The sequence below is a fragment of the Vigna unguiculata genome, chromosome 11 (assembly GCF_037176805.1).
Source record: "Vigna unguiculata cultivar grain cowpea cultivar isolate G323 ecotype 2 chromosome 11, ASM3717680v1, whole genome shotgun sequence".
In the NCBI taxonomy this organism is placed as follows: domain Eukaryota; kingdom Viridiplantae; phylum Streptophyta; class Magnoliopsida; order Fabales; family Fabaceae; genus Vigna; species Vigna unguiculata.
The window spans coordinates 39,464,649-39,480,856 of record NC_140802.1 but is presented as its reverse complement, the minus strand read 5'-3'; the positions used below and the strand labels follow the sequence as shown (position 1 = coordinate 39,480,856).

At 30.6% G+C, this 16,208-nt stretch overlaps 2 protein-coding genes and 1 pseudogene across 5 annotated transcripts; 1 reads left to right on the top strand and 2 right to left on the bottom strand.

The window, feature by feature from the left end:
* Positions 1-1,330: 1,330 nt before the first annotated feature.
* Positions 1,331-3,432, bottom strand: LOC114169858 (F-box/LRR-repeat protein At1g67190-like). 3 transcript variants are annotated; one of them, XM_085668489.1, is made up of 4 exons: positions 3,194-3,432; positions 2,901-2,970; positions 1,450-2,742; positions 1,331-1,370 (listed from the first exon to the last, which is right to left on the bottom strand). In XM_085668489.1, exons 3-4 carry the CDS (start codon positions 2,697-2,699, stop codon positions 1,367-1,369), a joined length of 1,254 nt encoding a protein of 417 aa, XP_085524615.1. In that variant the 5' UTR covers positions 2,700-2,742; positions 2,901-2,970; positions 3,194-3,432; the 3' UTR covers positions 1,331-1,366. The 3 variants fall into 3 exon arrangements, with proteins under 3 accessions (XP_085524615.1, XP_027911002.1, XP_027911004.1); XM_028055201.2 differs by having other exon boundaries at positions 1,331-2,742; XM_028055203.2 differs by lacking the exon at positions 2,901-2,970 and having other exon boundaries at positions 1,331-2,742; positions 3,194-3,422.
* A 4,028-nt stretch (positions 3,433-7,460) lies between these two features.
* On the top strand, positions 7,461-10,688 carry LOC114170496 (Endomembrane protein 70 protein family). Its single transcript, XM_028055987.2, has 7 exons — positions 7,461-7,683; positions 7,760-7,800; positions 7,932-8,517; positions 8,608-8,736; positions 9,093-9,249; positions 9,535-10,019; positions 10,203-10,688. Exons 1-7 carry the CDS (start codon positions 7,541-7,543, stop codon positions 10,417-10,419), a joined length of 1,758 nt encoding a protein of 585 aa, XP_027911788.2. The 5' UTR covers positions 7,461-7,540; the 3' UTR covers positions 10,420-10,688.
* A 1,000-nt stretch (positions 10,689-11,688) lies between these two features.
* On the bottom strand, positions 11,689-14,576 carry LOC114168862 (uncharacterized; annotated as a pseudogene). Its single transcript, XR_014986374.1, has 6 exons — positions 14,417-14,576; positions 14,276-14,326; positions 14,048-14,099; positions 13,251-13,309; positions 12,179-12,224; positions 11,689-11,988 (listed from the first exon to the last, which is right to left on the bottom strand). The product of XR_014986374.1 is annotated as an uncharacterized LOC114168862 (transcript).
* Positions 14,577-16,208: the final 1,632 nt, after the last annotated feature.

The window sequence follows — 16,208 nt, the reverse complement described above, 5'->3', positions numbered from 1 at the left end:
GCCTTTCACTTTCGCTCTTCCTTCCCCATTGAGTCTCTCAAGGTTAATAAAATTTTAACATTCTTGGTATTGGAAATGTTAAATATGTTCCAAAAACTTCAGTATTTTAAAAATATATAAATTTACCCTGAAAATGTATTTATATGACATGTATAAATTCCTAAAAATAGCTTCCAAAAATTAGTTTACAGAATGTATTTAACATATTTTGAAAATTAATTTGTAGAACATCCACAAATTTCCCAAAAACATATACCTTGTAGAAATTAGTTTGAGTTTGTAAAATTAAGTACAAAATTAGGAGACAATGAGGTTTTAAGAGCTGGAGATGAAAGTTGAAAGTGAATGAGAATAAGGGTCATTGAGTTTTCCTCATCTAGTAAGTAACAAGAGGAAACATGAGTGAACACATTTATATCTAGGGACAAACTTTTCTTCACAGTTGTAACATAAGTCTTAAGTGTGTCATTCATGTGGTTGTAAAGAGTTTAATAGGTAAAATAGAGAATGAAGTAGAAGAAGTATTAAGTTTGGTAAGGACCCAGATGAATAAATATGGTGGTGTTTAAGGTTGTCTAGTATGTTTGGGGTTTAGAACATATGTTTTACATTCCTCTACGTGGTAGCAACTGAAACAATGTTTTATAGTTTCATGTTATCACCAATCAGCACTATTTGACACCAATTCATCATCTAGTTGATTAGTTAGTTGTCATATTAATAAACATTTATCATGCCAAACACAGACTCTAACATGTTTTGCTAGGTATGAATGATTAGAGTCACTAACTGCTACCTGAGGATTTGCAGACAAGTGCAGGCATAAAACCATCAGACATAAACATGGAAGAACAGAACATAGAAACTATAATATGTCACAGTAATAAACATGTTCCTAATTGCAGCTCATATATATATATATATATATATATATATATATATATATGAGAAAATTGTTTTGCATATGTGAATAAATCAGACTACTGAAAAGTCAGTTGAGGTATGAAACTGCTAAGAAAATAGATCTAAATACAAGAGAAACAAAAGAATATGAAACTCTTAAGAAAAATACTTTCAACGATATTGAAGGCCAGCTACAATAACAACACTCTTACCTAAAAACTTGAATCTGTTACAATGCCTTCATGATTTACTTTTACAGTCTTAATTATAAGATCAGAATTCCCAGAACAGAAATGAAAGTGTAAAATTTGCAGATTAGTTCGTGGCCATTTTTGTCTACTAAGAAGTGGTCGAAGTTATGAATGTGTATCGTGAAGCTATCTTTGTTGGTGAGTCACCCAGATTTCAGAAGATTCCAAACAACAAGTTAAAAGTTGAGGATAAACTTTTTGAATTGAATGAGTTACCTGCAAATGTGCCTACACAATTAGACTTAATAGAAAGCATGAGCTATAGCAAGGTATATAACAAAAATCCTATTCATACTTAAAATGTGGATCTACATGTATGTATCTCCTCATCATCTCAACCATTGCTGTGGTGAAACTGGCTAACATCTGGCATTCTTCATGAGACTTTGCCTCAGAAACAACTCCATGAATCACCAATTTCTTGAGATTGGGACAGCGTTTAAGCAGCCCCTCAACCCAATGGGAGAAAAGATCATTGATCACAGTCCAACCAAGCTCCAACACAACAACATTCTCTAGATCGGAAGAGCCTTGTAAGCCATAGTGAAGAACTCCATATCTCACATCATAACTCAGAGATAAATGGCTGAGGTAAGGAAAGCAAGTTGCAATTGTTTCCATATCCACAACCTCATCCTCGTCGTCGAACATCACGTCCCAGAGGCGAAGCCTCTTTAGATTTGATGATCTTGAAATCATCTGGTAAAACTTTGGCCATATAATTGTGAAGTTGCTGATATCCACAGTCTCAAGATCCTCAACTGTCTCGCCAATATCAAGATGTATAACACTAACATCATCAATCTTGAAATGCTTCAAGGCCCCCTTGCCAATGAGTTCAAAGAACTCAAGTGCACAATCTTTCAAGTGCAAGGTCTCAAGCCCATCAGCCTCCAATATAAACTTGTCCAAACTGATAGCTTCTACATACACCCTCTTCAGCGTTGAGCTACTCAATTCAATAGTCACCTGTGCATCAGACATTGCAATCTCAGGATTCACAAGCTCCAAAACTTCAATCTTCGGACATGCATATACCAGAAGATTCAGATCCAATGCAGATATACTGACATAACTCAGAGAAAGAGACTTCAAGCAAGGGAATCGCTGATAATTAGGCTCAACCCCCACAATAGAATTATGAGCAAGATCTAAAATTTCCAGCTTGTGCCTGCCACATATTTCAAGAATGTTAACATTAGGCATAGTCTTGACATTATAATGCAATTGCCTCAAAGTTTCCCTGGTGTACAAGAGCCAAGCAGTAACCGTTGAAGCCGAGAATTCATCCACATCTTCCATCAGAATGGAGAGAGCCTGCAACCCTGAGGTCTGAAAAATGGTTTGTGTGATCAAAATCTCGAGACGGGTAGTCGTCAAATCTCGATAAATGGGCCAATCTTTGGAGCTGAATGAAAGGGTATGAAGGTGTTTGCAGCACGCTTGTCGCCATTTCCTGCATGTTGCAGAAGCTATCACCACATCTCGTGCAGCCCTCAAGTGAGACAGAATGTTCCCAATCACTTCAACAGGAAGCTGGTCCATGATGCTGCAATTCCCAGCTTGGAAACCCCTCACAACGCTATATCTATCAAACAACCTTTGTCTTATGTATTGTTTTCTCAAGAACCAACCAACACCACAATAAAAAACAAAACCAACATAAACAAAAACCAACAAAACAAAACTTGTTTTAAAATCCTTCAATTCAATTCAATTCAATTCAACAGCAATTTCGGAAGAAACCTCAGAAATCATTCCAATGCATTTCATCAGATGCAAAATGCTCAACATCTCTCGTCGATTTCTCTTCTCGCTGGATCAGTTTGCACAGAAATCACGAAATCAGGGGAAGTAATCAAGATTTAAGATTTAATCAAGCAGGTCAAATGGGATTCAGGGAATAGAATTAAGGATCAGAATTTAAATTAAATAAACCATAATCGTCAACAACAACAACAACAACAGTAGTAATCACAATAATTGATTGTAAAAAAACAGAAAAAAGTGGGTATAGGATAGAGAAAATGGTTGTTCACCTGTAAAATAATGAATTACGAAATAGGATTATTGTTGATTGCTATTGGGTTAGAGAAAAAGAGAGCGATCGGACCAGAGAACGAGTCGTGAAATCTCATAGTCTGAAACCAAACAAACCAAACCAAAGTTGGTTCGTTTGAGTTTGATTTAGGATTTCCCAAGATTTTATTCCTACGCGTTTCAGTTACACATACTACAATTGTTCTGGTCTGAAAATTTGTGTTAATCTCTATTGTAATAATAATCTCTATTGTAATAAGGAAATCCAAAACTTAATTTATATTTATTATTTAAATATTAATTACTGTTACTATATTTATCTGTGTCTGCTGTAATAACTACACAGTTGAAAAATCAAAGGCTTTTAATTTTTTTTTTCTCGTTCCTTTTATTGTTGAATTAATTAGGTGTGATTTGATTGATGATGAAAATTATGTTGCTAATTGTTTTATTATTTTTAATGGATATTTTGAACTTTATCTTTAATTTTCAAGAAAATAGTGTAATATATATTTATTGTTTGGATTCAACGTACCTCGAATGCATGATACCGTATTAGTGTTCAATATGACATCATATGACAGCCATGGTTCCCACTTCGAAACAAATATGGTTTTTTTTTTTTTTTTGTCTTTCTCACTTTTCAGGTTTTATGATTTGAAGAACTAACTCCTAGTTACATATTTTTTTAATTAATTAAATTTTATTAATGATTCAAAATTAAGAGAAAAATTTCATTAAGTGAATTGTGATACTCATTAATCTTTATAACTTAAAGTTCCAATCAATACAAAAGACGAGGTATGTGACGTTTAAAAAATTTGTGTTATTCTATCTTTTGTTCTAATTTATATATTTTTTTTTAAATATAAACCTACTTTAACTACTTATATTTTATTTATCAAATTTAAAAAAAAAATAACTTCAATTACTGTTCTATTTTTTATTGCAGTATTAGTATTTGTATTCTTATATAAAAAATACATTTCAGAAATAATGTTTCTAAATTCTAATAGAGTTAATTGTTTTTTAATTGATGTGAAATTAACTTTTTATAGATGATAAAGCAAAAAATACCATCACTTATTTTAATGGACCAAGAAATAAATCACTATGTTATGACTACCTATCGGTTCTTCTTGACTACAACTTCAACAAAATAAAAAAAGTTCCATAAAAATGACTTCAGTAACTAACTTCAAAAAATATTAATTATAACTTACATTTTAACTTCTTTCAACACATTAAGTATAAACTTTTTAACTATATTTTCTTCTCCCAATACATTAAAAGTTATCACTATTAAATTCACGCTAACAATATAAAATCTAGTAATTTCATCTTAAAAAATAAAGTTAAATTTGAAACTAATATCTTAGAAGAAAACATAATATTAATAAATTGAGAGCAATCGGTTCTTGAAATAATAAACAAAACTAAACTAACCTTAGCGTATGTAATTCTTTAACCATGCATTTCTATTTCAAAAATAAGTAAACAAAAAAAGAAAAATCGCTGTATTTAAAAAATGAAATTAAGAATTTGGTCTTGTAAATTAAACTAAGGAGCCTATCCTCGCATTAATAATAAATGGTTATTCTTCAAAAAAATCTAGGTTTTTCTTAAAAATTATACAAACAATACTAGAAAAATCTTAAATAATAATCAATTTTAGTTACCAAAAATTATTAGTCACTGGTGACAAATTTAGATACTAATATTTATAAAATAAATAATTATTGGTTACTAAAATAATTACTATTATGAAAAAAAAATATAATTAATTGCTAAATAAGTCACTAATCAATTAGAGACTAATTTAGAAACTAATTCTTTTGATAATCTAAATTTTGATAACTAATGTTTAATGACCAATTTATAAATTAATTTATTTAATAACCAAAACTTTGGTAGTTAAATTTTAGAGACAAATTTAGAAACTAATTATAATTTTTTATTCAGAATCGTGACTATTTTAGTCACCAATAAACTTTTATTTTGTGAATTGATTAAATTGTGACTAAAAATTCTTGTCACTAAAATTAATTGTTAACGAAAAATTTTCTTGTAATGAAATATTTTAATAGTCTCAGTTTCATTTTTGTTTTTCTTCCTATAAGTGTCACTTCATTTTGCCAAGTTGAACTAATATTCTTTGATGAGGCTTTAATTTGAGAAATCATTTTCATAATATAGGCCTAAATTGAAAAGATTCAGAATGAAGATATGTTCAAAATCTTATCTATAAATTTAATTGATTGAAAAGAGGAAAAAACATTAGTTTCAAAATCTTATCGTGCATAACATAAAAAATTATTTCCCCCTTTCAATATTTTTGTTCCAAGCAAACACCGGAAAATTAACACTTCCTCTATAGCTTATTCCACTTCATTTGTATAAATAAAATAAAACAAAACAAAAAATTAGACAGTGTTTGGCTAAATATTCTTTATGCCATAGTTCTTAAAAACAATTGACTTATTATTAAGAAGAAGAATAGTCTCCTTTATAATACAATTGAGAAGTAAAATTGGTCCAATTATAAACGAGATAAATCATTGTCAAATTGGTCAACAATTAAATCGGTTCAACAAAAATAAATCATAAATTTAAATCTTAATCATTTTTGTTTCTATAGAATGGGTGACATAATTTTAACTTTTTGATGTCTTGATCTTTGAGTCACTCCTATCTTTTGTTTGTCCAATATAAGGAATGTTATAATCGTCTTGAACCGCTTGGATAATACTTTTAGAATGCACTCTGATGCTTAATAGGTAGGTCTTCGAGTGCAAGGGTATTAAATGTAGTAATAAATGTAAGTCAATATCTTAGATGAACCTTCTATTTATACTATTTGTAATGGACTTATACTTATCACCTACTTAATTACGGTCTAATTGTGTTATAATACAATTTTTAGCTAATTTAATTTTTTTTTTAAAATTGGTTAATTATGCTTGATGTCTAACCATTGGTCATATTTAATGTAACAATCAACATGACAAACCAACCTATACATTGGTCCGCTACTCTTAGATGTTTGACAAGTGTGATCGGTCTATATGTTGGACCACTATTCTTGAATGTGCTTGACCGGTTCAATCGACTTATATATAGGTCCACTGCTTAGGATATTTGATCGATTAGTTGTTGTATACAATTTTCTTGTTTATTCTACATATACTTTAGTAACAATAGTTAGTAAAATATATATCGTTAAAATTTTAATAAGTATCATATACAAATTTTATGCATTTTAAATATGAGCTTTAAATTTTATTTTAATTTGTAACATCATAAAATTATTACGTTATGTAATTTTAATAATAATTTATGTATTTTGGTTATTAGAAATGATTTTATCAATACGATTCATTTTATTCAACTACTTAGCCTTAGAAATATATTTTGAAGGGTTGAATGACCACATATAGATGGGTCAATATAACAATTAAGAATTACTTCAACATTATTATCTTATTATTATTATTATTATTTGTTTCAATATATCTAATAAATCTCACATCGCTTAAGAATCGAGATCAAGCATAGTTTAAATATTCTTTCCTCCCTTTATTTTCTGAGATACATTTTAAGGTCAGGCCAAAATTGTGACGGAGATCTACGTTGTAAAGTAGATAATAACTCGAGAACGTGGTGACCGCCGGACGGACTTGGATCGAGTTGGAACATCGGCGTCCATCGTGGGGCCGACAACTTTCCCTATCCTCGACTGAAGGGCTTCTTCTGGTACATCTAATAAGTCTCACATCTATAATGGTTGTTCCTTACGATATTGTCAAACGAACTTGAGTCTATATAACCAATAAATATGATTAGTGATTTTTCACCCCCTTAAATTACTAAAAGTATTGACATATTTTATATTTATATTGAGAAGTCATATAAGTCATACCGGTTGTGTCATTATATTTATTTTCCAAATATTGAATTATAGCATATATATTTAAACAGATAAAATGTTTGTATGAACATCTTTATCAAGAGAAGACTGAAAAACATATTTAAAAAAGAAATTTTGAGAGTAATAATAGATCTTCATATGTCCTATAGGATCTAAAATTATTTTATTTGTTGAAAAAAAATATTTTAACTTCGATACCGAAAATTTAACATGATCTTCACAAATTACTGAACTAGACTGTACTAATCTTAAATTAAGTTTCTAGTTTATAGAACCATTTTCATTTTTTTTTTTGGGTTAATTTTGTTTTGATCGTACAATTAATACTTGTCTCTGTTCCTAACTTGTGTGTCATGTCTCTGAATAATGTAAGCATTTGACTCTGCATCTGGCTTCAGCTTCTTCACCAACTGCATCCATGGCTGAAAAGCACCACCTCATTCTCCTTCTTCTCTGCGCCACTCTGCAGTTCTCTTCATCTTCACCCTCCGATCACTTTTACAATGTTGGAGAACTCGTCCCATTGTTTGTCAACAAAGTGGGGCCCTTCAACAACCCCAGGTTTCATTCTTTCCCTCATTCCTTTTTTCACCTTTATGTTCATTGAATTTCTGTTTACACGATTCTTCTGTGGCAGTGAGACCTATGAATACTATGATTTGCCATTCTGCGCCCCAGGTTAGTCACTCACTCTTGGTCTTAGGTTAAAGGTTAAATTTTTAATCTCGTGGTGTTGAAAAATGGGATCAAATGATCATTGGATTGGAAATTTGAACCACTTGATTATAAAAAGGTTGTGTTTTTCACAGTCCCAATTGTCAAAAAGAAAGAGTCCCTGGGGGAAGTTCTCAATGGTGACCGTTTGAGCAATGCTTTGTATGAGTTCAAGTTCAGAGAGGACAAGATTGATGAGACCTTGTGCCCAAAGAAGGTTACAGTTGATGAAATTGGCTTCTTTAAGCGAGCTATAGACCGTGAATTTTACTTCCAATTTTACCTGGATGATCTTCCATTTTGGGGGTTCATTGGGAAACTTGAAGAAGATAGTTGGACTCCTGGTGGAGGACAAAACTATTACCTTTTCACACATGTTCAATTTGAAGTTCTTTACAATGGGAATCAAATCATACAAGTAAATGCATTTGGCGATCCAAATCGTGCTGTAGATATTACTAAAGATGTTGGTGTTGATGTTAAGTTCACTTATTCTGTTACCTGGAATGCCACTAAAACACGTTTTGAGAACAGGATGGATAGATACTCAAGGGCTTCGTTGATGTCTGTGCATCAGCAAGTTCATTGGTTCTCGTTCATCAACTCAATTGTCATCATTTTGCTTTTGACTGGTTTGCTTGCCCTGCTTTATATGCGACATCTGAGGAATGATTTGAAAAAGTAACTTTCTTCTTTGTTCATAATTCTACAACAGCATTGTCTATATTTCTTAGCCTAACCTAACATTTTTTTTTTTCATTTACAATTTAGGTACTCTGATGCAAATGAAGAAGATAGAGAGGTTGGTTGGAAGTGCCTCCATGGCGATGTATTCAGACCTCCTCCTAACTCATCCTTACTTTTTGCTGTTGTTGGAACTGGTACCCAATTGCTAATCTTGTAAGCTACTCTTGTTGTCAAAAATACACATTCCCTGATCCTCTCCCCAAAAGCCATGCATTCAGCTTCTAGTCTTTTACGTGGCAATGTCATGACTATAACATATGAAGGTGTGTGATGATGTATATATAGTTTCATTTATGCATCAACCAACCAAGGAATTATTCAAATCCTTTAGCAATCTGAATATAGAATATCAAGTGATAGCAAAGACCAAAGCATTCTCCTACTTGATTTCTGCTTTTCTTGATTTCATCTCTTGTTAATCATTATTTTTGTTCATGTGTGTAATGGTGGAAAAGAATAATTACGAACAGCTCTCTTTTAACTCTGTTCCTCTTTTTTATATAAAACAGGATTTGTGTATTGCTGTTTCTAGCACTTATTGGCACCCTCTATCCCTACAATCGTGGAGCACTGTTAAATTGGCTTGTCTTGCTGTATGCTCTTTTTTCTGTATTTGCTGGCTACACTGCAGCATCCTTCCATGGCCAGTATGCTGAGAATGGATGGGTAATTCTATATGCAATTTCACAAGAAAGAAAAAGAAATGTTAAATGTTTCTCTTTTGATGTTACTTTTAAGAACAATGGTACTTTGACACCAGAACTTTTTTACACCCATTTGACATTACCCCTCGCTACTCTTCCCTTTCTTTTTTTAGAAATACAAAAGTTAACTTTTGTTAAGACCATTTTACTTCTGTAAAAGTTATCAAACTGTAGTCAAATGGTGTCATAAGAACCTTTTCCCTACTTTTAACTAACTGAAACAATTGTGATTTGGTTGCAATTTCAGGAAAGGACTGTTGGTCTTGCAGGGGTTCTTTACACTGGACCAGTATTTGTTGCAGCCTCTATCATCAACATAGTTGCAATCTCTTACAGGGCTACAGTTGGACTCCCTTTTGGCTCCATTGTTGTGATTCTTGTTTTATTAACATTTCTCGCCGTGCCATTGCTAGCATTCGGTGGAGTGATCGGATACCGATTTAGATCCAAATTTCAAAGCCCCTCTGCTCCAAAGAGACACCCAAGAGACATTCAACAGCATGCTTGGTACAGGAGAACACCATTTCTAATGTTTGTTGGGGGTCTTGTTCCTTTTAGTGCAATTGTTCTGCAACTACACCAGGTGTATGCTAGTATGTGGGGCTACAAAATATACACTCTTCCTAGCATTTTGTTTGTCACCTTCATTCCTGTCATTGTGATCATTGCACTTGTCAGTATTGGCTTGACATACATTCAACTATCTGTGGAAGACCATGAATGGTGGTGGAGGTATGTTGTGTTGCTGATATCAATTCTTGAAATATTTGATCCTTGATAACCATGACATCCTAAGAGAAATCAATGTAGTGATGATGTTTTCACAAGAAATTTGGGAGGGAAAAAAAATGTGAGCATTGAGCACACCATTTAGTATGAGGCTTTATCACTAATGTTGTTTTTCTGTGGGTGCAGGTCAGTGCTGTGTGGTGGCTCAACAGCCATTTTCATGTTTGGGTATTGTATCTACTTCTATGTGAGATCAAATATGAGTGGATTCTTGCAGCTATCCTTCTTTATTGGCTATAATGCATGCCTATGCTATGCTTTCTTCCTAATATTTGGTGCAATCAGTTTCGGAGTTTCATTTCTCTTTGTTCGCTTTATATACCACAATGTTAAAAGAGAGTAAGTCACCAACATCAGAAGCACAAAACCAAATTGGTTTTAAGGTATGATTTAAGGGTATCCCTTCCTTGAATTGATGAATTACCCTTCAGGAAGTTAAGCCTACACAGTATGATGTAAGGGTATCCCTTGAATTCTTTTACAAGAACATTTGTGCAGACAATGTATCCTTTATTTAACTTTTCTCAACTCCATGACTGCACATTTTGAAAGAGACTTCCTGGTGGCACATTTTACCCTGGGAAAAGATGAGTGAAATGACATTTCTGAGGAGGATCAAGTGTCTATTTTTGTTTTGAAGTTTATTAGAATTGAGTTTGAATCCTTAAATATAATTAAGATGTGCTAAATTAATTCCAGCTACCAATTCTACTTAAAAATGTGTGTATAATGTGAAGAAAAGATTTCTAATGTAAGACAAACATGTCCCAGGTCCACTGTTGTTTGATCAGCTTTCTTTTTTTTTTTGGTGGTACTGAACACTGTCAACGAGGAATTGACATTAATATTAACAGATTTTTTTTTCATTGATGAACGAGAAAGTAAATTGTATTTTACAAATATTAAAACTAATTTAATTATAATGATTTAGTTACGAAAATAAAACAATTCAGTTTTTACTTGTGTTTTCTTTTTAAGTCTTAAATTTATAAACGAGAAACTTATAAATCATAGTCTTTTACGCTCATAAAAGTTAAGTTTTTGTCCCTATTAACAAAAATAGGATAAACTTTTCCATAATATAAATTACCAATGCAGATTATCTCTTGTATAAATAGCTAAAGAGAATTCATACAATGACCAGAACTTATTATTTTTTCATATTTATTTTAAACATAAAATGATAAAATATTGTTTTATATTAAATATGAATATTTTATATCTTTTCACAAAACGACAACAATCTCACATACTGGGATTGTTTTGAAATAAAATCTAGATCTAAACTTTTTACTTAATAGATTGGATGAAGATGAGTATTACATATACCTTTAATTGAATGTTTAGTTTCACCTGTTGATCTTTTGTATAGGATATACAAGTATGGATTGAACTATGGAAGGTGAAGTGAAAAAGAAACAAGGAAAAAATAAAAATAACTGAAAAGTAAAGTTATTTTAATAAGAACATCAGATAAAATTGTTTATTATTATAATAAAATAAAAATACATATTTATAGTAGTAAGTTGAATATCATATAAGTATACTATTACAGCACACGGAATCTAACTAGTAAAACGAATGCCGTTGATTAACATAATAAACCAAACGATAAAACAAAATCACGGTTAATGTATATCTGTAGAACCAGTTTATGAGAGCTTAATTTACATAATGAAGATTAAACCTGAAAAGCATCATTCACAGGAAAAAACATAAAACAAAACTCTCAGCACAGATGTAGCATGAATGCTGACTATAGTGGAAGAAAACCATTATATACGTATGAGTGTAAATTTTAGAGGGTAGAGGAAGTTCTTGACTTCTGAATCTTATTCTGAAGGAGGAGGTGATGATAGTGCTGCATGGTATGACGAGGAAACAAGTTGTGCAAGAGCAGGAACAGCCCCACCTACAGTTATTACAATCATACTGTTATCAACTCAGATACACAGTAAACATACATCACAACACAAGGATAAAACCAATGAAAAGGTTGACACTTGTCAAACACAGAAAACATCATTAGGATTAGAACACTTCTTGACCATGAAATTTTAACTTTTGAGACAGGAGAAGTAATAACACAATCAGAAATTCACCTGCCAGTCCTGCACAGGCTGAAGAGAATACTATCACAGGTGGTGTCTGAAAATCAGAGAACAGTTTCAGTAAGTATGCTGTTAACAAAACTAGCAAGTTTTCGCTTGAATAAGAAAGCAGAAAGTTTAGCTCTGAGTGTTTCTGCTGGCACAATATGAGAGAAAGCTCTATAATGCTTGAATACTATGAACTCACTTTAGATACTCCAATATGAACATGTTAACATAAAATAATCTAGAAAATGTGTGGTAGAAACTGCATATTAAAGCCCAGTCTGTGGTACAAAATATATAAGGACTACAACTTATGTACGTTGTTCGATGTCAAGTTCATCGAGTGATATTGTTATTGTCAATCACTGTATTAGGTTATTGTCCACCTTGAAAGCTGGATTTCCATCACTGTTTTATCATTAAAAGGTGCATCAGAAGGTAGAAGAAAGAAAAGATATTTAATCTATCATTAACCTCAACTCTTAAGTAATGTGAAACTAATGAGTGTACCGGAACATACATATTACACAATTAAACCAAGTTGAGTGGAGCAGAAGAATACATGTAGAGAGAGAGAGCCTAAATTCACAATTCCACAGCATGTGTAGAAAAGTATGAATAGTTTACAGGGAGGTCAATCAATGATTTATGCATCAAAACAGGACTGATCCAAGAGGAAACAAATATGGTGGTTGAAGGTTGTGGACATCTTCAGTGTTTCAAAAAATGCACTAAAATTTTCTCAAGGAAATTTTTCTAAGACGTTGACAAAATGCAGCTAATACATTAACAGCTTCAGGAATGTGAGACATCCCCTTTTGTTAAGTGACATGCAAAATATCTAGGACTATACATGATTACCATCATGGATGATGCAACTATGTAGCAATCAAGGTGCAAATAAAGTAATATTCGCAAGAAGTTTTTTCTATTTAAAGTTCTATTATAGCATCACGATTCTCTTAACAGATTACAGAAGGATACATCAGTCAGGTTAATGGGTTAAAGAAACTAGCTGACAGAAAATAAAACTGAATGAAAAGAAAAATAAATGGTTCAAAAGGCACAAGAAACTTACACCAATGAGGAAATGTAACCACATAGGCCCTTTTACGCATCTCCTAACAACAGGCATAACTGCATTACAAATGGAAAAAAGAAAACTCTTTCAACAATAGAGGTTGTTAATATCAAACATTAAAGCTTCAATCTTTTGGTTTGGAAGGCCAACTATGTCTGCAATTTACAATTTACAAACAGATAAAACTACAATCTTATTCATCTCATTACTACTTGCCCTAAATCTCCCAACTCAAGTTTGAATGAATTAAACATATCTGTTTTAGTAACAGTATTTTAAGTTTTTTGACAACAAAAACAATGAGCTATGTCAAATCCTACTCACTAAGATTAGTTGACTCGTGAGAGTGGAACATTAAAAAACTGGTAACCAAAAAATCATGTGCACAATGCATGCCCATTTTTCCATTTTCCAAACATGACTTAATAGAGGGTAGTCTAATAGACCTAAACCTAAATTTTGAGATGATACCAAAGTCAACACAGCCTAAAGAGAAGATTACAATCGAAGTGAGAGAAGTTTCTCAAGTTTGTACATAAAATTTGTAATGTTATTTTAGGATAATGAATATTAATTAAGACGGCATAAATGCGAACCACATTAAGCTTTTGTTCGTCTGCAATCTCTATTGTTACTCTGTTTAACATCCTCTGATCCTCATTTTCATTGTACGAGAGGAACATCTTTTCCAACTTGAACTACCCAATAGAACAGAATAACAACTACCACATTGAGATAAAAAACATATAATCTTATTCAAATATAAACAAAAACAAAAGTAAAATAGTAGATACCATGGTTGAATCCATAAAATGCACTTGTAGTGCCACCAACGGCAGAACCAATCTGCACAAAATCAAAATCCCTCGATTAACAATCAAGAGCTCAGAAACCCTTTTAAAAAATCAAACAAATTTCACTGCCCATCACAATACTAGATCCAAAGCTCAACAATAAATATCAAAGCGCGCAAAAAGTTTGAATTTTGAGAACAAAAAGGAAGTGGGGTGGGAAGAACTGACCATAGAAAAACTGTCCCGCACAAGGGGGGAAACTGTCCAATTACTGGTTTCCTGCACAAAATTAGAAAAAAAAATAACAATAAATTCAAAAAAAAAAAAAAGATTTCAGGGAAAGTATTGAAATTATGAATTGGAAAAAACCATGTTCTTAGAAAGAGGTCCTGCGCAGTGAGGGCATCGAAAATTTTCATTGGAACCGTGACTGTGGTTTTTGCCTGTCATGTTCCTCTGCTCTTGTCACCTCAATGGTTCAGTTTGGTTGATGCTGTAGAACCTAGAAACGGTTGAAACAGTGGCTTTGTCTAATTGGAATTAGCTAATATATATATATATATATATATATATATATATATATATATATATATATATATATATATATATATATATATATATATATATATATAATATAGATATATAATATTTAAAACGTTAAAACATATATTTGGTTTTTATTTTGATTAAATTTATCAATTTAGCTTTGATTTTTTTTTTCAAATATGGATTTCGTTAATTTTTTTTAATTTGATAAGTTTTTTTTTAATTATTTAAATAATTAGCAGACAATATCAATTTATAATTTTTATTTTTCAAATTTAAAAATAAATATTTACATAATAGAGTCATTATTTTATATTTTGGTTTTTATATTGATTATTTTATTCAAATCGATCTCAACTTTTTTAAGAAAAAATAAGCAATTTTATCTTTTCTTATATTGAGACTAAAATTAAAGGGGTATTAAAATTATAAATTATTAAATAAAAATGTATATAATATTATATTAATCAATTATATTATTTTATGCGACTTTTAACCTTTTAAAATCTTAAGTCAATGGTATTGTTTTGTACTATTAAAATTTCATTCTAATTTTAAATTAACTGTAACTCTAAATCAACAATATTTAATAAAAATGTGAATTTTAATAATAATATGAATATAACATTTATATAAAAATTAAATTTGGTATCAATCTGGAAAGGAACAAAATTGCTCAATTTAAAAACATTAAATTGAACAAAAATAACAAATATAAGAACCAAATATATCACATATTAAGAAAAGAAGATACTACCAAAGTTACTACAATACTCATTTTCTTTTATTGACACATGTCATAAAAATTAGTTTTTTCGTCATTTTAAGACTCTGGTACAAAAGGACCCGGGTTCAAATCATACAAAAGTCAATTTGTTTTTATTTGTTCATTTATTTATGATTTCAACTATAATATTGATTATAAATAATAATATTATTTGTAGTATTTTTATAAGTATTAGTATTTCTAATTATTAATAATATTATTATTATAAATATTATTTATAGTGATAGTAGTTAAATTATAACAAATATTAGTATTATTATAATAATAATAATTGTTATTATTATTATATGTTACTATTATATATTATTATTATTAGTATTATTAACATTATTAGTAGTAAAGTTATTACTCTTATTTGTAATATATAATATTATTACTATTATATATTTTTGTTAGTAATTACATCTCAATTTTTATTAGATTATGATAAATTATTTTTGTCTTAAACTTAAAAAAATAGGTATATTGATAAATATATGATTAGTTTAAAATATCACTTCAATATTTTATTGTTGATGTTCATACCCATTCAAATATGAAGGATTTGTTGACCATTATTGAATTATGTCAATCTTTGACAAAAACAAACAAATTAGAGATATTTTACTTGATTGATTGTCTAATTCATTTTATTTAACTCTTAATGTTTCATTTTCTACAACGAAGATTATCAAAACAAAATTCGAAATAAGATGAAAGATGAATTTCTTGAACACAATATGGTTATTTACATCACTGCCATAAATTTTAGGGTTAAGTATGTTTTTGGTCAATTAACTTTCAGTGAATTTTGAAATTAGTCCATTTCAAAACTTTGGATCAATTTAG

What these genes read in the sequence shown, in the direction of transcription:
- LOC114169858 (XM_028055201.2), bottom strand. Translation starts at nt 2,699, where the DNA reads ATGGACCAGCTTCCTGTTGAAGTGATTGGGAACATTCTGTCTCACTTG.
- LOC114170496 (XM_028055987.2), top strand. Translation starts at nt 7,541, where the DNA reads ATGGCTGAAAAGCACCACCTCATTCTCCTTCTTCTCTGCGCCACTCTG. An exon ending in CTGAGGAATGATTTGAAAAA is followed by an intron (nt 8,518 to 8,607) that starts GTAACTTTCTTC and finishes TTTACAATTTAG; the next exon opens with GTACTCTGATGCAAATGAAG. An exon ending in GGTACCCAATTGCTAATCTT is followed by an intron (nt 8,737 to 9,092) that starts GTAAGCTACTCT and finishes TATATAAAACAG; the next exon opens with GATTTGTGTATTGCTGTTTC.